This window comes from Ascochyta rabiei, chromosome 8 (genome assembly GCF_004011695.2).
Source record: "Ascochyta rabiei chromosome 8, complete sequence".
Taxonomy (NCBI): Eukaryota; Fungi; Ascomycota; class Dothideomycetes; order Pleosporales; family Didymellaceae; genus Ascochyta; species Ascochyta rabiei.
Window position 1 is genome coordinate 1,814,341 of NC_082412.1, and position 22,579 is coordinate 1,836,919.

General features: G+C 49.8%; 10 protein-coding genes across 11 annotated transcripts, besides 2 other annotated features; 5 read left to right on the top strand and 5 right to left on the bottom strand.

Annotated features, from left to right (window-relative positions):
• Positions 1 to 283: 283 nt before the first annotated feature.
• On the top strand, positions 284 to 1,524 carry EKO05_0005564 (Tyrosinase; the record flags this gene model as incomplete). Of its 2 annotated transcripts, XM_038940126.1 has the most annotated exons (3): positions 284 to 973; positions 1,023 to 1,271; positions 1,318 to 1,524. In XM_038940126.1, the coding sequence occupies 3 exons, from the start codon at positions 284 to 286 to the stop codon at positions 1,522 to 1,524; spliced, it is 1,146 nt and encodes a 381-aa protein (XP_038798578.1). The 2 variants fall into 2 exon arrangements, with proteins under 2 accessions (XP_038798578.1, XP_059492615.1); XM_059636632.1 differs by having other exon boundaries at positions 1,023 to 1,524.
• Positions 1,525 to 2,067: 543 nt separating this feature from the next.
• On the bottom strand, positions 2,068 to 2,466 carry EKO05_0005565 (uncharacterized protein; the record flags this gene model as incomplete). The annotated part of the gene is made up of 1 exon (XM_038946025.1): positions 2,068 to 2,466. The coding sequence occupies one exon, from the start codon at positions 2,464 to 2,466 to the stop codon at positions 2,068 to 2,070; it is 399 nt and encodes a 132-aa protein (XP_038798579.1).
• A 1,512-nt stretch (positions 2,467 to 3,978) lies between these two features.
• EKO05_0005566 (uncharacterized protein) lies at positions 3,979 to 4,297 on the top strand (the record flags this gene model as incomplete). Its single annotated transcript, XM_038939994.1, has 2 exons — positions 3,979 to 4,050; positions 4,109 to 4,297. The coding sequence occupies 2 exons, from the start codon at positions 3,979 to 3,981 to the stop codon at positions 4,295 to 4,297; spliced, it is 261 nt and encodes an 86-aa protein (XP_038798580.1).
• Positions 4,298 to 10,369: 6,072 nt separating this feature from the next.
• On the top strand, positions 10,370 to 11,754 carry EKO05_0005567 (uncharacterized protein; the record flags this gene model as incomplete). The annotated part of the gene is made up of 7 exons (XM_059636633.1): positions 10,370 to 10,501; positions 10,547 to 10,690; positions 10,741 to 10,896; positions 10,948 to 11,058; positions 11,110 to 11,283; positions 11,335 to 11,489; positions 11,535 to 11,754. The coding sequence occupies 7 exons, from the start codon at positions 10,370 to 10,372 to the stop codon at positions 11,752 to 11,754; spliced, it is 1,092 nt and encodes a 363-aa protein (XP_059492616.1).
• A 235-nt stretch (positions 11,755 to 11,989) lies between these two features.
• On the top strand, positions 11,990 to 13,646 carry EKO05_0005568 (NAD(+) kinase; the record flags this gene model as incomplete). The annotated part of the gene is made up of 4 exons (XM_059636634.1): positions 11,990 to 12,058; positions 12,112 to 12,177; positions 12,229 to 12,813; positions 12,861 to 13,646. 4 exons carry the CDS (start codon positions 11,990 to 11,992, stop codon positions 13,644 to 13,646), a joined length of 1,506 nt encoding a protein of 501 aa, XP_059492617.1.
• Positions 13,647 to 14,868: 1,222 nt separating this feature from the next.
• EKO05_0005569 (uncharacterized protein) lies at positions 14,869 to 15,598 on the bottom strand (the record flags this gene model as incomplete). The annotated part of the gene is made up of 2 exons (XM_059636635.1): positions 14,869 to 15,542; positions 15,592 to 15,598. 2 exons carry the CDS (start codon positions 15,596 to 15,598, stop codon positions 14,869 to 14,871), a joined length of 681 nt encoding a protein of 226 aa, XP_059492618.1.
• Positions 15,599 to 16,117: 519 nt separating this feature from the next.
• EKO05_0005570 (uncharacterized protein) lies at positions 16,118 to 17,352 on the bottom strand (the record flags this gene model as incomplete). The annotated part of the gene is made up of 2 exons (XM_038940103.1): positions 16,118 to 16,801; positions 16,855 to 17,352. 2 exons carry the CDS (start codon positions 17,350 to 17,352, stop codon positions 16,118 to 16,120), a joined length of 1,182 nt encoding a protein of 393 aa, XP_038798584.1.
• Positions 17,353 to 17,491: 139 nt separating this feature from the next.
• Positions 17,492 to 17,929: a dispersed repeat.
• Positions 17,930 to 17,965: 36 nt separating this feature from the next.
• Positions 17,966 to 18,202: a dispersed repeat.
• A 742-nt stretch (positions 18,203 to 18,944) lies between these two features.
• On the bottom strand, positions 18,945 to 19,541 carry EKO05_0005571 (uncharacterized protein; the record flags this gene model as incomplete). The annotated part of the gene is made up of 2 exons (XM_038940015.2): positions 18,945 to 19,403; positions 19,452 to 19,541. The coding sequence occupies 2 exons, from the start codon at positions 19,539 to 19,541 to the stop codon at positions 18,945 to 18,947; spliced, it is 549 nt and encodes a 182-aa protein (XP_038798585.2).
• Positions 19,542 to 20,295: 754 nt separating this feature from the next.
• Positions 20,296 to 20,779, top strand: EKO05_0005572 (uncharacterized protein; the record flags this gene model as incomplete). The annotated part of the gene is made up of 3 exons (XM_038940021.1): positions 20,296 to 20,375; positions 20,426 to 20,590; positions 20,644 to 20,779. 3 exons carry the CDS (start codon positions 20,296 to 20,298, stop codon positions 20,777 to 20,779), a joined length of 381 nt encoding a protein of 126 aa, XP_038798586.1.
• A 252-nt stretch (positions 20,780 to 21,031) lies between these two features.
• EKO05_0005573 (uncharacterized protein) lies at positions 21,032 to 22,387 on the bottom strand (the record flags this gene model as incomplete). The annotated part of the gene is made up of 1 exon (XM_038946026.1): positions 21,032 to 22,387. One exon carries the CDS (start codon positions 22,385 to 22,387, stop codon positions 21,032 to 21,034), a length of 1,356 nt encoding a protein of 451 aa, XP_038798587.1.
• Positions 22,388 to 22,579: the final 192 nt, after the last annotated feature.

The window sequence follows — 22,579 nt, forward strand, 5'->3', positions numbered from 1 at the left end:
AACATCGTGATCGGCGCTTTCTGGCAGAGAAACTGCGCTCTCTTCGTATCTCCAGCGTCAGGTCATATCGTAACATGCACGCAGATCCTTCATGAATAGAGTCTTGTGTGGGTCTTGGCCTGGAAACTCGAATATATAGATCCATTGTCGCCGGGCATGATGGCATTCAGTCACGACACTCAATCCACTTTCGTTCACTCACGACGTTCACCCGACTTTCATACCCTCATTTTGTCCTGTAATACATCGTTTGTCTTTCCAATCCTTACATTGATTCTATAATATGTACTTTCTACTTGCCTCTGCTGCACTTGCTACTTCTTGTAGCGCCTTAACCCTTCCCTGGGGTTCACGAGCAACCGTCTCGGGCTTGCTTCCGCCACTCCCTCTCGACCACTTCGATACCCCCAAATACGCGCGGCCGCTGTCCCTTGAAGAGGCCTTGTCAGGCGCAAATGCCTCCGTCACCACCATTTTGGATCTCCAAGACGCTAAGAACAAGTTTCCTCCGCTTGTGATACCCACCAACTTGAAATTGCCAGGTTCAGCGCATGATCTGGCTGAAGCTCTAGAAGGTTTCCAGAAGAGACAGTCTACCTGCTCGAACGTTCGCGTCCGTACCGAATGGGACAATTATTCAAACAGTGATCGACAAGCGTACATCGATTCTATAAAATGTATGATGAAGAAGCCTCCGTCAGGACAATTCAGTGTATCCAGAAACCGCTACGATGATCTCGTTGGGCTTCACCAGACGCTCACTCCAAACGTTCATGGTAATGCCAAGTTCCTCCTATGGCACAGATACTTTGTGTGGACATTTGAACAGCTTCTCCGGGACGAGTGCGGCTTTGATCGCGAACTACCATGGTTTGATGAGACTCGCTATGCGGGTCGGTTCGCGGACTCATCAATCTTCAGCCCTCAGTGGTATGGAAGCATCAAAGTCGGTGGACAGTGTGTCACGGATGGCGTAAGTACATACACATCTCGAGTTGACCAGCCCGCTGACGGAATCACAGCAATTTGCCAATCTTGCCATCAACTATGGACCAGGCACCGGCAACACGCCGCATTGCTTAGCGCGAAACAACGATGATTCCCAGACGGCAAACACCGGCAATGCTATCGTCGACGCGTGCAACAGCCGCAGTACTTATGCTGATATGGCTTCGTGCGCTGAAGGTGGTGCTCATGCATGGGGCCACAACGGTATTGGAGCTGTCATGAAGGATGTGTATGCATCTCCCGCCGACCCGGTCTTCTTTTTGGTATGTAAACGCTACGACTGCCGAGATTCCGCTAATCAGACAATAGCACCATGGTTTCATCGATCGCAACTTCCGCATCTGGCAGAACAATGGAGGCAATCAGCGTATGACTACTGTCGGGGGCACTGACGCCGCTGGACGTGCCCTTACTCTTGATACCAAGATCAATGTGTATGACTTCCGCCCTGATGTGCGCATCGGAGACATCCTCGACACGACAGGGCCGGCACTGTGCTACAAGTACAACTACTAGCTGAACGAGGCCTACAGACTCAGTGTCTGGATGTACTGTTCTTACTAGGAGCTATTTTCGACATCTCGGCCACATCAAAGACCATTCTCTTTACAGTGTCAACCTACAGCACGATGCCGATAATCGATCATGATACAACGCCCATTGAAAACTCTTTACGGTGACGACCAGTTCCTGCCCAGGCTCATCGACGAACAGACAAACGAGGTGAAGGCAGGAATAAAAATGAAGAAGGGATGAGAGTAATTGAGGCGTGGCAGTGAACGGATTCATCCAGAACGGCATAAGTTCCTAAGTTCTGTATAAAGATAGGCTCCTGTCAGGACGAGTTCATGCAGAAATAAGTACATTCATGCGGTCAAGGTTTTACATCTAGCACTGTATGTAGAGAGAAAACAAAACAGCGGTAAGGACTGGAAATAGATTGCAAGGGAGAACATAGTAGTCGAGCACTCTATAGTCCCTTGACAATCAACAAAAAAGCATTCTCAAGTAGGTAGTGACAGTTCTTCTAGATTGGCTCTCTTCGTCCTCTGCTATGGCCTAGCAGTTCGAAACTGCAAAGTTGCAAGTGTTGGTATCATCGAACGTACCCCCAGTGCCCAGGGCCTTCCTAGCTGCCTCAATGATTGCGTTGGCCTGCGTTAAGCAAGACTGTTTGTTCAGGGTGACAACCGTTGACATTCCACCCGCATTATCAGTCGAACATTTGTCGCCGAGTTTTTGGATCTTCTGGGAAGTGGTTATGCCGGTGAGGTCTTCGTCGAAGTGCCCGCAGATGGTGGACGTAGAGGCTGCAGGTACTCCGCTCCAGAAGATGGTGAATGCATTTCCGCCGTTGCCTGCTTTGTGCTGGATAGCGCAGCCGCTCATGACCATGTCGGCTTGGGCAGAGCCAGATAGGGCCAAGGCCAGTCCGAATACGGTAGTGGTTGCCTTCATGATAGAGAGCAGTGCTGGTTGCTGAAGAGCGAGAAGCGTTTTGTAAAGACTGGTCGACTGTAACGAGAGATTGCAATGCACGTGGTGTTGCTATTGTAAGGTAGTAAGTTGTTTGTCCAGTAGTTTGTACGTTGTGTGTGTAGTGAGCATGAGAGTTGGAGCAGTGCGCCGTGGAATATATAGGTGCGTTGGCTTTTGAGATGCTTAGGTCATGTAGCAAGAGAATAATAGCGCAAGTTCCTCAATCTTGACTTTGCTGCTCTGTCCTCACGTCAGCGACTTGTGAAGCTCGGGAGTCGTACACACCGTGCGTCGCAGTCGGACCTATCGACGATACTCAACATGTATTAAATTGACATCTGCACCCTATTTATAACCTCTCCACGAGTATGGCTTACTGAACCATGAGCCTAGCGGCCGTTTGTGTATACTTTCTCACCAATTCAGCTTAGTTACAGCTGCGAGCTCTTCAACTGTAGAAGAACGGAATACCAGTACGTACATGAGGAGTTACATTCTAAAAGACCACACACTGCAAGCACAGGCTATGGTTCTTTCCAGAAGTCCCCAGCATGCTTATTGAAAATAGGTTCTGTTCTAAATCGAATCACTCAGGATCTATGAATGCAACCCCCGTAGCTGATTGGATTAAAAGATCTGCAGTTTTGTAGTAAGTTGGTTCTGTGCCACGGTCCCGACAGCTGAAAATCTCTGGGGGTATTGTAGCACATCGTGCGACATACCTTGTAATACAATGTCAGCATATAAGCAGTAGGGAGAAGATAAGCAACATGCGGCGTAGATTAAGCAACGTAAGCTTTGGCATTGCATTGAGCTTGTTTGCACTGGCGGTGAGGATAACGTAGGTAGCTATTGCAGAAGCGTTGCTGACAACGATGAGGAGCTGTTCATGTGCGACAATGCTGATTTAGAGGGCGCTCGCTCACCCGATGCATGCATGCATTGTCAAGGTGAGCGACCTTCAGATTGGCTGCAGCATGACAAGGAACGTTGATTCTTGCCACTCGTCAACAGCCTGCACAACGAGATCGTTAGACGACGGAAAGAAGATCGCGATATTTTTTCCATGGCTGTCAAGTGGTCGTTCAGATTTCTGACAGTAAACGCGGATCCGGCAGTCTTATCGTAGACGGGGCTGCTGTCCAGACATATACCCCATATACCATAGTGAGGAATAATGTAAAGCTACCATAAGAAGTTCTTTGTGTCCGGTGGAACGATTGCATCCGACTTTGCATCCAACTATGCTGCTTTCTTTGTGTGCGGCAACAACACTGGGGGCAAACCAGAGCCGGATATACGGCGTGACGTCAGCACTCAGACTGCACCTTCACGTCATGACTTTCCCGCGTTGTCAATGTATAAAGATGACTACAAACGCATCTTGCTTAGAAATTAACCATCATATCATCTTGCAAGACTTCATCACATTATCAATATAACGCCGAGCCCGTCAACAGTAACTTCAACGGTCACCCGGCAGCCACAATCATGCAGAACGATCAAGGACAGGGTGTCTCGCACGCCAAAGACTCAAAGCTTCCCCAGAAAGTTCAAGAGAAGGTATGTGCAATTCTTGCTGTGATTCCATCCTGCAATCCGGTTGACATTTGCATCATAGGTTCCCGCGAGTGTTGAGCACAAGGTGCCAGATGCAGCTCATGACACCAACAGCAACAAAGACACGGGCAAAGTGTCACATGCTACTGGCGACTCTAAGGTACCGCAATTTTTGCAGGAAGGCCTGCCTGCCAAGGTAGAGAAGGCAGTGCCTAACTCCATACATGACACTCGCGGTGCGGACATCTAGGTCTTGACGTGCAACCCACAACGTAGCAATTAAATCCATTCAACCCATAAATCTCATGTGTTTCTCGAAACCTCTCGTGACTTGCTCTTTACTCGCTTTACTCTTGTCAAGTTGACTTGCGATTTGCGAAACCCGTCTCGCTTTCTCTTTTCGTTGTACCCGAAGGGCGATGACGTTTTGGGTAGCATGACCACGATACCCGCGATCTAACGATTCCTGGTCATAGCAGATAATTGCTAGGCGATTGAGAACGTAAAGTTCTCAACGTAGCTGTACGCATTTAACCTGCTCAAAGTAGGTTCGTAGCAGTATTGTAGTTGGGGTGATGCCATTAGAAAATCGGCACTCCGTGCGGCAGTGGTTTTAAGTGCGTAGCTGACACCTGGTATTTGTACAAGTAGCTTCGCTCTTCTAATTTCTGGCACAAGTGAAGATTCGAGAGAACGATAAATCTGTAGCCCGGCCCTCTAGGAACAAACGAACAAGCTCAAATGATGATCTCGGATACTTCATAGGTCAAGTCGCTAACAACCATCGTTATCACTCGGTTACGCACCTTGACTCGATCTGACACGCCGGGAAAGAATAATATGAGCCCTGTTGCACGGCCAAGCTAGCACACAAGCCCCGCAAATACACTCCACTAGAGTCCGGGCAGTGAATCTGTGGCTCGTCATGGTGGGACGACGACGTCGCTGTTGAGGTGAATCTTTTCGAAGTCAAACCATAAAGGCATTTTAAGCCCCTCAAACCAGATCTCCTAGGTCAATCAAGCTTGATTATGTGTTCTTGGCCCCAGAACTCCATCTTTTCCTCCCGTGGTGTTGCAATAAAATTATAGAAAGCAGTAACAGCTCTGGTAATCCCACCCACAACATTCTGGCACTAGTAAATCGCTGATTGATTAGGTGTGAAGACAACTCAGACCCTACACCAGGATCGAAGTCTATCACATAACATGTCGAGCAGGTTCACACCAACGAGCGGGTCCCTGGCCACACACATTACTACGAGAAGGACGGGCTGAGGACCTATGGAGATGGTGACGACCATGACCGCAACCATGAGCCACCTATGACTACTAAGCGCATCATAGAGCATATCCTTGTAGACTAGACTAATCATCATGCAGTCTGGACTGGAAGTCAAATCCTAGTCTACCTTTTCGGTGGTGTCCCTCCATACATTTATGGTGACATCGGTGGCACTGACAGATGGCACTGATTTGTACTGGCCAGCTATTTATCTTTGGCTGCGGTTTGTCCTTTCGTAGGATCAAGCTCTGATTTTGTTGGGGCGTGTTTCCCCATCCTAGGCGTGATCATCTGCTCTACGGCACAGTCCATGAACATCTTCATCGGAGGCGTGGTCTTCTCTGGCATTGCAGTGGGGGTCAACGAACTGACAGCGCTGGCCGTGATGTCTGAGCTTGCGCCCACGAGCCAGCGCGGCAAATACGTTGCGATACTGGTGTTAACCATCATTTCGTTCTTTCCATCGGTATCATGGGCTCAATTAATTGCCTCGCATTCCAGCTGGCGCTGGATTGGATTGTGGTACGGCCTCTAGGCACTCATCGGTCTCGCACTGACGGCGATCTTCTATCATCCACCTCCTCGAGCCAACAGCCAGGGCATAAGCCGAAGTGAAATTCTGGCACAGATTGACTACGTTGGAGGCCTTCTCTCCATTAGCGGGATGCTCTTGTTCATGATGGGCATGCAATGGGGAGGCTATCAGTATACTTAGTTTAGCGCCCACGTCCTTGCACCGCTGATATTAGGCGTTGTTTGGATTGTTACCTTCGTGATATGGAAAGGTTATGGAGCGAAGAACTCCATGTTTCCGAAAAGGTCACGCCAGGAGCCCCGCATACTGGGCCTGACATTGGTCCATACCTTCATCAAAGGAGCCGATTTTTTTTAGCATCCTTATGTTCTCGCCCACGCAGGCTTTTAACGTCTACGGACACGACCCCGTTGGTGTTGGCATCTGGGGAATTCCAGTCGATTTTTTCATCCTCGCTGGAGCGTGTATCGTCCTATGGCTGCTTTCGCTGCTCTGTGGCCACAAGAAGGAGCTTTTAACAGTCTTCTCGGTTTTTATGACAGCAGATTGTGGTTCGCTTGCTATCGGTCGGGTCGACAAACTGTATCAACTCTGGGGTCTCCCAGTACAAGCTGGACTTGCAGTCGGCGGAATTGTCGTACCAACATCAATCATTTGTAAGTGACGTTTTGATCCATCTTTAGGTCTGATCAGCTTCTGACCATAGCAGCCACCATCATATGTCTGGACGATCTCGTCGCAACAGTGGCAGCCCTAATTCTTGCCATCCACGTTTTCAGCGGCTCAATTGGTTACTGTGTGTACTACAACGTCTTGATTTGTACGTCCAAACAGTGCCCAATACCAGACAAGTCGCTTTATGGATCGAACATTCACTAAGTTTTCTTTTGGCAAAATTCGTCCCAGCGGCTACTTACTACATCAGCGGCGTTATGGAGTCCAGGCTTAATATTACTTCCGCCGAGCCTATCCGTGAAGCAATGGTCGTCACGCGCACCTCGCTGCTTCCGCTTTTGGAGGAACTTCCAGGTATAAAAAGCGTACCAGGAGCGTACGAGATGGTAGTGTACGCAGGCCAGCTCGCTTACGCAGAGTCATACAAGTATGTGTACTACGTGAGTACTGCTTTGGGCGGTGTAAGCATCTTAGCCGCGTGCTTCCTGGGTGACATCTCCAAGTATATGGACGACCATGTTTCAGCGGTTTATTGGGTAGGCCAAGGTCCCAATCGGTTATGAGGGGTGCGACTGGAGTAGCGTCGCGTGGAAAGGGCGTGAATAGCCTTGGGTAGCAACGTCAACAGATAGCATCAGTACATGCTGCCGTCACGAACTCATCCCATATGACGTGACGCTTTAGATGGATCAAGTATTTGAACAAGACATGTTAGTGCAGTGATGTTATACACTGCTTGCGCTTGCACGAAGACTGAGCGCCGCCTAAGCCTCCCGCGTTGGCCCCAGACTTTATGATTGGGGGCAGCACGTCTTCAAGCAATTCGTTCCAACAGCGCACGTATCTTAAGGTGTTCCGGCACAATCCTGAGTCCGGGTGTTGAAGTGATAGGAACTGAACGCGTGTCCATCACCACCTTCGCAGGACGGCCAATTTTCGGCTCAAGAAAATGCCAGAAATCGCTCCCTGTTCACAGCCCGCGATACCCCATAGCTCGGTACATATACATTCTTTAACGTTTCCAACCGGTGCCAACTGAGCCGCGAACTTGACATGTCGGCGAGCCTACATCACCGGATTTCTGGACACAGTTTGTTGCTTCTTCCGTGGATCTGTACCTTCCATTTCTTTGAGTCGTCCAGTGACGTCGCTGTCCGGCTGTGTCGCTGGAGTTTGGCACAGCATGATACGTCGTGCGCTGTGGATGTGAGAGGAGTCTGGGGTTAGGATCTGTATTCTTGCCGACTATTGTGCCTTTACTTCTTGCGTGTGTATCAGCAGAGAACGGCTCACAAGGGTGGCTGCGGTGTGCTCCTGTCGCAAATGGCCTCGACTCTCTTCTCTTCCCCTCAGCGATCATAGCTTTGAACTCGGCGATTACCAGTCCGATATACACAGCTGGGCAAGTCCTGCGGAGGGACATCGAAGGCGTTCTCGTAAAAGAGCTCGATACGAGTGCCACCAGCTGCTCAAACTCTTCAGCAATCTTCGTGGGCACTGTCGACGCGTATGCCACTGCGTGCGGTGGAGATCTTGCGGGCACGGAACCCTTGGAAGACGACAGCTTTCTGCTCAGTATCACGTCTGTCAAAGTCGTGATCCTGCGTCGCAGAATTGGGACAAACGTCTTCGTCATGGTGCGTGATTGCCGAGGGCACTGTGTTTTTAATGTCAGTGAATAACCTTCTGCGCGACTTTGACTGGAATCGGGACGAATGATAAGGCGTGGGGAGGTTGAGACTTACTGCCAATAGCTGTGCCTTCTAGCAACACGTAACGTTCAAAATTGCTTTGGTTTCCAGATCAACCTCGGTAGACGATGTTTTTGCTGCGCAATTCGCGGCGTCCGCGCAGATACTCCGTAGCATAATCGCAAACCCTCGGCGATCACTGCACTCAAGTACGGTAGCTTCTCAAGCTCAACCCAAGAAACGTTCTCTAGATCTACAGCTTTTAGTTCCTCCGCCAATCCTGTTTGGGTCTTTGGTTGCGAAAGGAGATAGAAGGTAATGATGGACAGTGTCCACTACAATCGAACAGGATCAGCTACTATTGTCATGGCAAGGTAGTCCGTTGCAAAGGTGTTGATGAAGCGGCTATACAGCACTCACTGCAGTGGTCTCGGTTCCTGCGCCAATTATTGAGGATGCCTCGCCTGCGAGACGATCAACCGAGTTTTCGTGCTCCAGCAATGAAGAGGCCAGGATGTCAGTGCAAACAGTTGGCCTCTTGCGAATAAATCCAGCTTTGTGGTCACTGAAAGTTTGGCGTATACGCTTGGGCATGTTGATGTACATTTCCCTTATAAGAGTGCCAACATCGCCAGCCATGCATGGGTAGAGGAAAGGTGCTGCACTAACAAGACCGCGAGCCCGTGGGAAGAAACGGAAAAATAAGAGTTGTTCAAAAAAGCGCTCATGGGCTCTCGAAAGTTCGGCTCCCAGCCATTATGTAATTCCAATCATTGTTCTGCAAGCACCAGCAGGTCACGAGGCGCGTTCGAAAATACCTGCTCTAGAAATCCCATCGGCTCGCCGAAGCAGTATGAACTGATCATGTCGGTCGAGAAGCAGCTGTAAGCTGTTGTGAGGTTGAAAGGTCCTTTCGTGGGGTTTCCTGCTCAAGGCTGTATCAGTGATGTCCTCATACCGTTGTTTTCTAGCGCCAGGTAGACACAATGGCACGACCAAGCGGCATGCCTAGGTTACCATCGTGTCCAGTAATTGTGATAGCCGACTCTCGTCAGCAAGAACATAAATCAAACCAGTTCGGGTTGATTGGTAGTACAGATGTACAAGATGAATAGAACACAAATACCCAGGAATTTGTCGCGGAAAGACTGTGTAAGCTTCGCCATCTCCGGCTCCAGCTTTGTACTGCCCTTTTTATGGGTCAGACACAGAGGATGTGGATGATTTGGCTTGATACCTCCTCACTAAGCTTTGCACACCTGTTCGTGCCAATGTGCTTGCCATGGTCCAGTCGGGTACTCCAAAACCCGTCCATCAAAAGACCAAGTTTTCTTTCGTTATGAACATTGATATTGGTCCGCACAGCCTGATCATTACTACTGCATCGATTCGATGGAAGGCAGTTCCTTTCAGGTAAGACTGATTGTGCATGATGCGTGTAATATTAGGACCGCCTTACCAGATCGATTATTTGCCGTGTACTCTGCCTTTCACTTTTCGATCTCCCACATGTGTTCGTTGAAGTATGCAGGCACTGAGACAAGATGTTGACCAGGTGTGGTGAGAGACAGCCTTCGTCCCTGATTGTATGAGGAGCTGTCTGTTTACCATCTGTTGTCGGGATGAATTCAATCGAGCGAGTCTGGCTAACGCGCTGGAAGGCTGCTAATAGTAGGACCGTTAGCAACTGTGCAGGCAAACAGCAAGACGTTAAGGGTCTCGGTAAGCAGCAGTCGCACCACTGTAACTGAAGCCTTAATGTGCTCTTTGTCTCGCGTACGCAGATTGCCAGATCCGCGTAAATGACACCAGACTTTCTACGATGCCCAGGTGAAAGCATTCTCTCGAAGAGAAAGGCGTCGCCGGGGTCAACACATATATCCGCCTCTTGAGTTGTGCAAATGTATCGTAATCGACTTTTGTGAGTAAAGGATAACCAAGCCGTGTTCCGACGGCGAAAGGGCCGCCAACCGTGGTGGTCCGTGACGCGCTAGAGATGGCCCAGCTTCGCACCTTCCCTTCTAACACTCATCACCAAACAATCACCTTCGGGTCTTTCATCGACCACTCTATCACAAACCTCGCCATGTAATGCTGGTCTCATGCGCCAGACTATTCGATGGAAAGGCCACAAGATATGTTAGCCGAGAAGGTGCAGGACTTGAATGATCTCGAGCTCGCGGTCCTCGTTTGCCTTGTGACTGAACAGCATTGCATCGTTCAGACTGAAGGGCAATTGCTCGATAATATTGAGCAAGAGCTGAAGCTGGTCGGTCGCGAATACTCCTGAGCTTACCAAAGCTGACGCAATCAGATCGCTACTAATATTTTCGGTCTCACATGGGCGGTGCTTGAATGTGATGGCCAAACCACACTTGATGACTTTGGTTATGGCATTCTCGCACAAGATGAGGCCAATGACTATTTTAGTAGTAAGGGTGAAGCAAGCAACGTAAAGGTAAGTACGATAGAAACCATGACAGGGTCCCTGGCTGACCATTCTCGCAGTTTTCATCACTGTCTGGATCACCGAAGAGGCCTGACCGTCGCATCTCGAAGACGCCCAATGCGTTCACACAACTTGACGGTAGAAGGATTGCGAATATTGTCGTTGCAAAAAATCTGAATCAAGCAAGCTCTCAAGTTCAGGTCCAGGCTCTTGAGGTACTGTACAACATCATCACTGTGCCAAGATCTCAACTGACACGATCGCAGCTCATGAGAGGCAAGCGAAACTTTACCAGAACTGCTGTTCATGCCGCTCCTAGACCTTTTCTGTTCGTTGCATTGAATATATCGAACACGCCCCATTTGGCGATGCACCTAGTATGGAAACCGTCGTCTCAAAGCAGCTTTACAACGATTGACAAACTACAGAATGACCAGTTCTTCATCTCGCACCACCATTACTTTGAAGATGGCCTCCCTAACATGGAGGAGCAACAGGAGAAGGAGCGTGTTCTAGAAGACGATCGGTCCACTTCTTCCGTCCATACATCTTCCCTCGAGCTTGCAAAGCGCACTCCGCAGACAGCTTTGTTCTCGACAGAGGTATGTTCTCATCTGCATAGAAACCATGGCACGTACACTCACTACCAACAGGATCTCGCAATATTCACTAATCGCATGGCAGACGTCAAAATCAGCTCCGACGTTCGTGCATATTTACACAATATAGTAGTCTTTATGAGACTTCATCGAGCTGTCGCCGGTGGCATCTCTGCAATGGCCACAAGACACTTCAATACCCTGGCATAGTAAGTAGAGCTTGCTTGGTCTGACCATCGTAGCTGACTAAGCAGTGCTCTTGCACCTCTCCATGGTCTCAATTACATCTCGCCATCGATGGTGGCCCTTGCTGCTCGAAAAATCTATCCGCACCGCATCATCATCACCGCGCCAGAGAATGAACGGAGTTTGCAGTGGGGAAGCTCCCTTGATGCGGTGAAGGCTGTTCTGGACGGCGTGACTGCTGACGATGTCGTGGAAGAAGTGCTGCAGTCCGTCGAGGTACCACTCTGAATTTGTGTACTTGTGTGACCTTGTTCTACGGGGGTTCTTTGGCTGCGACCGTTCGTGCAAGCACGACAGGGTGGCCGCAGATCAGCGACAAGCGGGGCAGGCGCGACGATGCCCCGCGCCAGGAACGCCTAGGGTCCTGGACTTTGCGCGCAGAACGTACAACGCAACCTCGTAGGCCTTAACATCACCCTGGAGGTTCTTCGATTGCTTTTAATTCCCTATAGTGCGCGTAGCCATGGCAAAGGACTACATTGACCCGAATGCGCTCGCCGCTACCGACTCCGCTGCGGTGTTTGTGAACGAGGTATTTAGCAGCAACGTCATAACGACACGTCCCAGGCTAACTTCCACTCTGAGAACTCAGTAGACGACCAAGACACCAAGAGATCCAGTAGCATAAATAGTCACGAGGATCCGCTTGAGGTATGCTTCACTGCCCTTCCCTCCTCAAAGTCGGCCAACTGAGCATTGCAGGTCATTTTCGAAGGCGGCAGCATACACCGCCGCAAAGCCTCACTCGCGCCTCCCTTACAACCATTGGGCAAGATGAGCGCACGCCCCAGCAACCACCGCCGCGACACATCCTGCATAGTGCACGCACTACTCGCGAAGCACGATGGTGTTCCCGCAGAGCACCTTTCTGCGTCTTATGAAGGCCTCGCACAAGAGCGTCTCATGGACAAAGACCCGCACTCGCAGGCTGAAGAGACACAACACTCTCGACTGTTGACTAAAAAGCAAATCTCAGATATGGCATTTGGAATCAGAGAGCTGTCCAAGAAACTGGCGCAGATCCGGTTGAAGCTGCACGTCAAGAATATCTTCGTTTTGGGAAAGGCGCACGACGAAAGCCTCATCAAAAACACGCGGGAGACCGCCGATTGGCTTCTAATGAAAGATCCTGGATACAATGTGTATGTTGAGCATACACTGGAGGACAACAAGATCTTTGACGCCAAAGGCTTACTCGCGAAGAGCCCATCTAATGAGGGGAGACTGAGGTTCTGGACGGATGAGCTGTGCGAACAGAAGCCGCAGACCTTCGATATCGTGCTCGCGGTACGTTGATCAATACGCAGTGCACAATTGTCGGCTGACCGTACTAGCTTGGTGGCGATGGCACAGTGCTCTACTCATCATGGCTATTCCAGCGTGTAGTGCCGCCCGTTCTAGCATTTTCCCTCGGATCACTCGGTTTCCTCACCAAGTTCGACTATGATCTCTATCCACAGACCCTGTCCCGTGCTTTCGAGGAAGGAATAACTGTCAACCTTCGTCTACGCTTCGAAGCGACCGTCATGCGATCACAAACCCGCGATGGTGAAGGCCAATCTGATCTGGTAGAACAGCTGATTGGAGAAGAGGCCGAAGATCATCACACACATCGTCCAGATGGGACATACAACATCCTGAACGAAGTGGTAGTAGATCGCGGTCCGAACCCAACGATGTCGTCGATTGAGCTCTTCGGCGACGACGAGCACTTTACGACTGTGCAGGCCGATGGTATATGTGTCTCAACGCCGACTGGCTCTACAGCATACAACCTCGCTGCAGGGGGCTCCCTTTGCCACCCGGATAATCCCGTCATCTTAGTCACGGCTATCTGCGCCCATACCCTTTCCTTCAGGCCCATTATTCTGCCAGACACCATAGTACTGCGCTGTGGGGTTCCATACGATGCACGATCAAGCTCTTGGGCCAGTTTCGATGGGAGAGAAAGGGTCGAGCTGAAGCCGGGCGATTATGTTACAATCAGCGCAAGCAGATTCCCATTTCCATGTGTACTACCCACGAATAGGAGGAAAACGGACTGGATCAACAGTATCTCGCGGACGTTGCAATGGAATAGTCGAGATAAACCCAAAGCGTTTAAAGAGTGGAAAGAGTAGATATTGTAGAGCCAGTGAGCATTTGGTTATACAAGCTCCAATTGGCATAACTGTTCTTGCAAACTTAACGCACGCGCCTTGCTCTGCTAGAAGATTGAGCTGAATGTACCTATGGTCTAAATGTGCTCGCATGATCTGTCTATTCACAATGGTCAAATCGTCAATTTCCATTCAACGTGCGCGAATGGGCGCACTAGTGAGTTGTCTCTGAAGTTGTCAAGGTAGACCATTGATGACCGTTCTCATGAAGAAGACAATGAAAGGAGATGCTCAAGGCGCTAGTTTTCTGCTTGTTGGACCTTCATGGTAGAGCTGAGAGAATATCTCTAAACAATTACGAAGCGTTCCTTCTCGCTCAACTTCAGTGGCCTCCCAGAATAACCGTGTGTATCATACAACGTCTGCCCAGCTCCAATACGTTCCTACGTACCAACACCAGCTTCTGTTCCATCCTTGTGTTGAACGAGAAGAAAGTATACAGACTCGAATTGTGCTGTGTTCAACAAAAAGCGACATATGATGAAAGCAGTACATTTGAACGTCTCTTGTTCTGGCACTTGATCGAAATACCCCGTCCTAATGAATATGCCTAAATTATCGAAGATGTCGAGGGCTATGCGCAGGTAAGGATCGCTGTATGGCATTTTTCCATCTGAGCTTGACCGGCACCACACATCTATGCGGTGTGCTTTGAGCTCCAGCTCTGCGTCTTTGAACCCAAGCCACGTTTGCCGATTTACCAAGATTTTTGAGCTAGACTCAACGAAGCCTGCGTCAAGATCTGCTGGCTGTCTACAGATGCTAGGCGGGCACATCATGTGAACAGGCCCTCCTCGAGATGCCCAGGACTATGAAGGTGCACGCTCCTTATATTCCGAACGACAGAGCGAATTCTTAGGGTACTATAGGAGGCCTCTGTGGATGTCCTCAAGCCACATTCCAGCGTAATATGTGAAGTCTGTCATCTCTTGGAACTTTTGGGCGATCGCAGCGATCGCAGGAAAGATGTCTGAGCAGTGCGTCAGGTTGAGACCTGTATGCTGACATGCGATTCGGTACCATTGTGCCACGATCAGCTCGCCGACTTTATCCCTGCTTTTCCCTGCATTGTCAGTTACCAGGGCATCAAGAGCAAAAGACCTCTTGAAGCTTTCATCTCTCCACGATCCACCCAGCCATTCATCGGAGTGGACTACTGAACTTCCTTCTCGTGCAGATATAGTCATACATTCCCAGAATATCTCGCTATCAGAGAAATTAGTCTCTCCTGCAAGATCCAAGCACGCTCAGTCAGCGGTGCCCCTGTAAACACATTGTTCCATGAAGGCCTTGCTTTACGCAAGTGCAACCTGTTTTGCAAACTCGTCAAAGGCTGTGGGTTTCGTGGCCCGAGGAACCCAGTATTCGAACTTGGTGAGCTGAGTGCAGACAGAATCACTACAGCGTGGCCGTAGTACTTTCCCATGTTTACCAATTCCTTTGCCCACTCAGCGTGAGAATCTTGGATAACGCACAAAGCATCAATCCACTGGTATGTAATCTCCAGTCTCCGTGTCGCAAAAATGGCGTCTTGGAAATTTCGGGGAAGAATTTGGTGATCAATACCAGTCATGAAACCCTGGAAAGCACTTTTATTCAGTCTGGTGAACATCGACGTTCCCCAACAATGACTCAAAGTTGCGTAACGCACATGACCGCCGCACGTACTACCATTGACGATCCTGAGATCTTCGACGTTTAACAGCCGGGTGGGCCACTCGGGGTGTTGATTGTGCGAACAGGCCGGGTGATTAGAGGTACACGTGGACAGCCAGGTTTCGATGAGTTGCCAGCAGGGCTCTAGCCGTGAATCAGAAGAGATTCGGCGATAAACAGTGTGTGACGTTGTTGTCTGTGCTACGGCCTGGGTCAGTCAAAGTTGTTTACTACCAGAATACCCACTTACAAGCCATATCCACAACCTCATATTCGTGTGATGCATTGATGTAGTCAATGACACGGACTTTTCCCTCTCGCCGAGTTACGTCTAGGCTGCGCTTCGCAGCTGACGTCGTGAACAGGTTACAGACGAGGTCCTCAAACAAAGTTCGACACAGCGCACAGTCACGTTAGGTACTGCTCTGGGTATTCCATGCTGACGCCATCGGTCCGAGATGCTACAGTTAAACAACGCGTGCACAGCGTTTCCAGGCTGACGAGCATGTAGAAGGGTTGGGACTACGTCACCCATGTTTTGAAGTGAAAAAGAGCGCTCTGGCGTGAGATTGTGGAGAACGATTCCAGGTCAATATAAGTAAAGAACTAGGTATGTCATGAGACCGAGCTGATATCGCCTGACCGTAAGGCTGTATTCCGCTTGCGGGGTAGCTGCATGAACATTCGATACACTCACCTGCTCTGTCAAATACACAGACTTTGCGTTTTGCTTGCGCTGAAGTGATTAAGACTATTTCCAAAGCTACGAAGGCTGCCTAGTGACAATAAAACTTCCCCTGCTTCTCATTAATGATGCCCGTGTCAATGAATGACGCATAGTTCCAGTAATCTCTCTTCGTCCCCTCCCCTGCAACAGACACATTGCCCAAGTACTTGCCAGTCCAATACGCATTTCCCTGCGTGTACTTATTGTATGCATACAACCCCGTATTCAGGTTCTTCGCACGGTTCGCAAACTTGTTGTTCGCACCCGTCTCAATTGCCCATTCGCCCACAAATACAGGAAACTTCCCATCGCCAGCCAGCGTCTTCGCATCCGCACAGAGCCTACTTGTAATGTTGCCAGAGTCAATGGGCAGGGCGAAGTAGTAATTGTGCACATCAAAAACGATATTTGTGTTGTAAGAGAAGTGACCAGACCAGGAAGGCTCGCCTCTGAAACTGCCTTGCAGCATGATGGGGATCTTGCAATTAACGGCCTCGGCGCGCGCAATGACAGCTTTGAAGTACTTAAGTACCCAATCAGCGCCGGTGTCGGTGAGGGCGGCGGGCGTGCCGAATTTGGAGAAGTCCGGTTCATCGGCCGGTTCGTTGATGGGGGCGAGGGAGTAGGACCGAGGCGAACCCGAAGATTGGATGAAGTGCAGAGCGGCGTCGACCGCTTTGAGAGATAGATCGAAGTTGGTCTGGTTGTTGAACCAGTCCCATTTGCCGACACGCTATGTGAAGGTTAGCCTTCGTGATAAGTAGAATACTGGTGGTGTTGGCCTACCTCGCCGATGTCTAAGCCGTTGACTCCACCAGGAAGCGAGTGCAAATCCACAACGACATGCATACCATACTTCTTAATGGCATAATCGGCGACTCGCTTGAAGTATTTTCGCTGGTTGCCAGAATGATACCCAGCTCCTGGAATCTTGACCCAGGCAGCATATGTGGTCGGAATGCGTATGAGATTCACTCCTCCAGACGCCAGCTTGTCGATGTCCTTAGCTGTGATGTACGTTGCGTAACGTTTTTCGAATACGGAATGGCATTGGTCGCCGAGCTTGATGCAACAATTCCATTCATCAACAGTACCTCTACAGTGTTGATCCCACCAGTACGGGTCAATGCTGGCTTCCTGGGCAAGCCATCCTCCAAGATTGACACCGTTGGCATGGAACTTCCTCCAGTTGACGTAGTCGCCTTTCTGAGTGGTAATTGGCGTTGCCAGGACAGTAGAAACTAGACCGAGAAGGAACGCGCTGAGAGTTGATCGTGCGACCATGTTTGCGACTTGGAGATATTGAGTTCTGTGACTGCGTAGGCACTGATGTTGCTCAGTCTTATACTCACGACGCGACAGCCCCCGATAATTTCAATCGGCCAATGGCTCAGGATGAGCTAAGAGCGTTTGTCGTTCCGCATAACGTACTCCACGGTCGAGCGGATCACACGATCGAGCGGATCACTCAAAACCCCACCAAAATTGCCTAAAACCACAACCCTTTATCTCAACAACCACGCAATAAAATCTTCTAAAATTTTCAGGACAGGGCTGCACTAATATAAATAGGAGTATTTAAAAGTCTTAGAGTGCTAGAATCTATAACACAGACGTTATTAAGCGATTACTGTTTTACAGGGGTGTTTAGCACTATTTGCAGGCTATTTCTATAACTATTATAGCTATAAAGCTGAAATCTAGATATGTACTTACCAATAACTATGCAATACTATTCTGAGATTTTAAGAAGATTTTATTGCGTGGTTGTTGAAATAAAGGGTTGTAGTTTTGGACAATTTTGGTGGGGTTTTGAGTGATCCGCTCGATCGTGTGATCCGCTCGACCGTGGAGTACGTTATTGAGTGGAGAAGAACGTAGGCTCAATTCATCTACCTGCTATGGTCTCCGGCGAAAGTAGAGTCCCATGGCCAGTGCGGTGGGTCTTGTGCAGAAGCTACCAGTATTAGTGTTTATAACAAGCGCGCACAGATGCTGTTGCAGATAATAAAGGGAGAAGATTTCCGCTAATTAATAAAAAGCCAAGAAAACCTTGAAATTCAGACTTGCCAAGCCTCTGCTTTTCCTCCACATTGCACTGGCCATAGGACTCTACTTTTGCTGGAAACCATAGTATGTAGGAAGTGGCAATCAGCCCGATCGCCGTTACAGGTGCATACTGTACAGATCTGGAATAGTCTTAGAAGTTGGGCACTCTTGACGTCTCCCCCAAGGGCAATTGGTGGGGTCCGGGGGATTACCCCAGACTTCGGCCATAAAATTAAGTACCGGCACGAATTTTTCCAGGTATGTAGGCACGTGCCTATTATAAGGACGGGTAATCATGACAGGCGGCCACGACGGGTTGTAAACACGGGATGTCGCGTTGTACGCATCGTACATCCAGCCGAGCATCGACATCTCAGCTCCAAACAACCAGTGTTAGTCCGATCGCTGTGGAAACAAACCCACTCGCAGCATAAGTCCTTGTGCTTGCATAGTTTAATGTTTGACTCTGCCCTACGGATGACCCTGATTGCATCCGGGTTGTAGCTGTCTGACGTTCCCTAAGAGCTTTTTCGCCCTCGTTGCTATGAATGCTAGGTGTGACGCATCGCAGTATGCATTTCGAACTCCCGGAGACTCAAGTACGGTCTACGTTACTCGCCTAGGTCGTACGCAACGCGGAGCTGCCGTGCAATTCTTGCTGCAGTCCGACATCTGAATGGCTGCTACGGCGAGCTAATCTGCTTGTAACGAGGAGCCAGCCTATTGATGCGTCTTTGTCACGCCGCGAACACTTCTTATAGTGTATCTGCCACTTGCTCTTGCTCGTTGAATGCTTCGTGCGCATGTTACTGTCATCTGCTTCCTCCTCATCGCGGCAGCCCATTGCCCACAGCACTACCACCACCGGCGTGCGCATCTCTCGCAGTACCCCCAGACCTCACGACACCAGCCTGTGGCCCAGGCTGTCTCCTCAATGCGGTGATGATCGGCTCTTCTTCTCTCCTCTCCGCCATACCTCTACTTAACGCGCCACCACCAGCATTCTGGCCTTCAGCAGCCCTCGGTCCTCGTCTTAGAAGTTCTTCTAGCCCCAAGTCGCGCCACGTAGGCTCCTTCTTGGCTTGTGTCGCGCGCTGTATGCCAAAAGCAGCGTGCTGGTCCGGTACAACATCGTCTTCATCTTCGGGGTTGAGCGGCTGGAGATGCGGTGGGATGTAAATGTTTTCGGGCGCGAGTTGTGAAGAGGTCATGTTCGTAAAGGACTCAAGGAGATCTGCGTGGTGAGAGGCGTGCATGTGAAGGTAGGTTGCCGCGGAATCGCGCGTCTGAACATGTCTTTTAGCTTTTGTCTTGATGCCAACTCAGTCACGTACCATGGTTGATGTATATTTCAGGAGCGTGAAACAATAAGAGTGCTGGACGTGGCAGGTTTTTTGAGTTGAATATGTATGGAGGAGCTTCATTCTGGATGGCTCGATTGTTTACTCGCTTATCGATAACCACAAGACGGGAAGGAGCGGAGCACCTGCATGGCGCGCCTTCCCTTTTTCGATCAACTGAACAGCTCGAAATCTTACAACAGCTGTCAAAATCTCTCGATCTTTCTCAGTCTGAAGATATATACGCTTCAAATCTCCCTGGTTGCTCTTCGGCCTGCCTTGCTGTGAGCTAGGGGCATATCTAACTTCCACGCACAGTAATTTTACATTGTAATCTTGGATATCGATCGGTGTGGGAATGAAGACATTGATGTCAGCTCAAGTCCTTTCCGTCTGGCGTTCGCAACACATTGAACTCAAGTTTTCCTAAGAGCTCTGACAGTCGACATGGTTTTGGAGCAGCACAGCGTCACCTGGGCTGTGGACTACAATTGACAACATCGGCAGTCCACACGATACGAAGGCCAGCTGCCACAGCCACAACTTTGAGCAAGGCTTTCGCTACGCGCTTGGAATTGTACACATGCAAATGATGTGACGGTACTCGGGGAAAGAGTCCAGTCGCCAACTGATCAGGCAGCCGAGGCTGCGCCGACGAATTCGCGATGTTCGAAGACAGGCAGACAGACGCTATCGCGGTGGTGGAGCGCGTCTTGCGGTGTGCGAAGGCTCCACTTCTGCGTCATTGGCTATGTGCCACGTCTAATTCTTCAACTTCATCGCGCTCTTCAATCACCCTAGATTCAATACGCTTCTCAGAACTTTTAGCCCCGTCAACATGCCGGATGGACGTTGCAATTGCGCGGGCATCAAAGTCTCCATCGCGGAGCTGCCGAAGGAATCGGTGATCTGCTACTGGTACGAATGACAACACCAAGCAGGTAGCAATGACGAAGCTGATTGTACAGCGGAAACTGCCGGCGAGCGGGCTCAACTCCAGGCTCGATCGTGTACATGTTTGACAAGTCAGAGGTAACAATCAACGACCCCAAGAGCGCACTCAAGAGCTACACGGACAGCGACACAACTTCTGGGAATACGATCATCCGTCAGTTTTGCAGTAACTGTGGATGGTAAGTCGAGCTTGTTGTGTTAGGACTTGGGTGTTTGGCTAACATAAGAGAAGCCCAATTGCATCTCTGTTGTCTGAAGATTCACCGAAGATTATCTTGAAGGGTGGATTGTTCGATCACATTCCAAGACCTGGAGTCACGTCGTTTGAGCAGAATCAACCAAAGTGGCTTGAGATTGCAAAGGCCTGAGACTTTCTGTCAGCCACTGTATCTACACGATGGTGGTCATCGAGTTTTGTACATGTATGTAGCATATGTTACACTGGTAATATCGTGTTGCACGACGAGGGTTCTACATCCTAAAAACCGCATCTGAATCTCTTCTTATCTTCTACCTCCATTCCATCCTGTCCAATGACATTCAACCACTGATCCGCCGACCAAGCATCTCCTCATCTCATTCGACTGATGCAACGCTAGAAACATTGCGCAAGTTGTAGCTCAAAAATCAGATCCCGCCACATCGAATGCATCTTCAGGTACTGCGAGCGCCTCCTGCGACATTATCATTAGCGTCTGCATCTGCTCGATCAGGGATCGTTGCGCCCTCCATCTCTGGACCCGAGTTTCGATTTTTGTCCGCAGCTCATCCGACCAGGCAACAGGGTTTGAGGACACGCTCTCGATTTGGAAGTGCCTTTGTGGTATGCTCAAGTATCTTGTGTGCTGTCCTGACACGAGCAATTGTGAATCTAGATTCTCGACGAATTGAGAGAGATCACTTATCGTTTTGACCATGCAATTGTAGTCTGCAGCCAGTTGGTGCAGATGCTCAAGTTGACGCTCGCTCAGAGCAGCTGTTCGACGTAGGAGTAGCAGAACCCCTACGGCATCGGCTTCGACAGGATCAAGCGTCGATGGATCATGATACTGGACGCTACCCCACAAAGGTCGAAGTAGACGTAGTGACCACTTAATGTGTCGGTCGATTTTATCCTTAGGGTCCAGCGCTGCATGTAAGCGCTGCCGACGAACAGCGCGTAGACAATCTTCCGTGTGACTGAAAGTGATTTTTGACCCGAGTTTCTTGTCCATGAGACGTCTGAAAGCTGTCTCCGTCTTGATGAACCGAGAAAGCATTGGCTTCCACTCAACGTGCACTGTTCCATCTGACTCCACAGTCATGTCAAAGGTGTGTCTGTCTGGCGCAAATGGAAAATCCAAGTCGAGGACTGCAGTGCCTAGGCTGATCGCCCATACTAAAGTGCCAAAGCCTTGACCAGCTCGGTAAGTTGTTAATTGTCTCAACATCCTTGACCTTGAAGGGAAACCTGCACCAATGTTGCAAAGGTCGTATGTTCTGTGCCACTGTGGATCGATCTTGAACACGGCGTGCGTGCTGGCCCATGGAGGGCCCGGTTGCCGTTTCTGACAGGAACCACTTTGCAGCCCCTCAAGGAATTCGAACTCAGCTTGCACCAAATGTAGCCGCTCGTAGGCATCGTCGCTGAGCCTCATCATGTTGGCACTCGTCCGTTGGCCCAGGTAACCGATTAATTTGGTCTTTTGGAGATGATGGTACAGGATGCGCCCATCGATTGCATCGCGAAAACCGCGACAGACCAATCGCCAGTCCAGGATATAGTCAACTGGAACATACTCTAGAATATGCAAAAGTAGTTCCGCGGGTAGGTGAGGCAATACCGGCAGGCTCGAACTCTGGCTAGCGTCAATAGAAGTCAGCAGAGCATCGACGTCGTCCGAATTCCACTCGATGTTCAGATGGTTTGCAAGCCATGATGGAAGTGGTGCATCGTCGGTGTGGGTTTCGAGGTCGGACAAAGCCGCAGCAGCCATGACAGAATTGTGGAGATGGGGAGTCGCAACTAGCCGTTGGACAGACTACGCACATTAGGAGAGGCAGCCCAGCCCGCTAGCGTCGCTAATTTTCCGCCGCATTGGAAACAGTGGCCTCTACACATCTACTTCCCCGTCTGCGGTTTCTTGCATGTTATCTGAGTGATACAATGTTTCATGCCTAAAGACGTT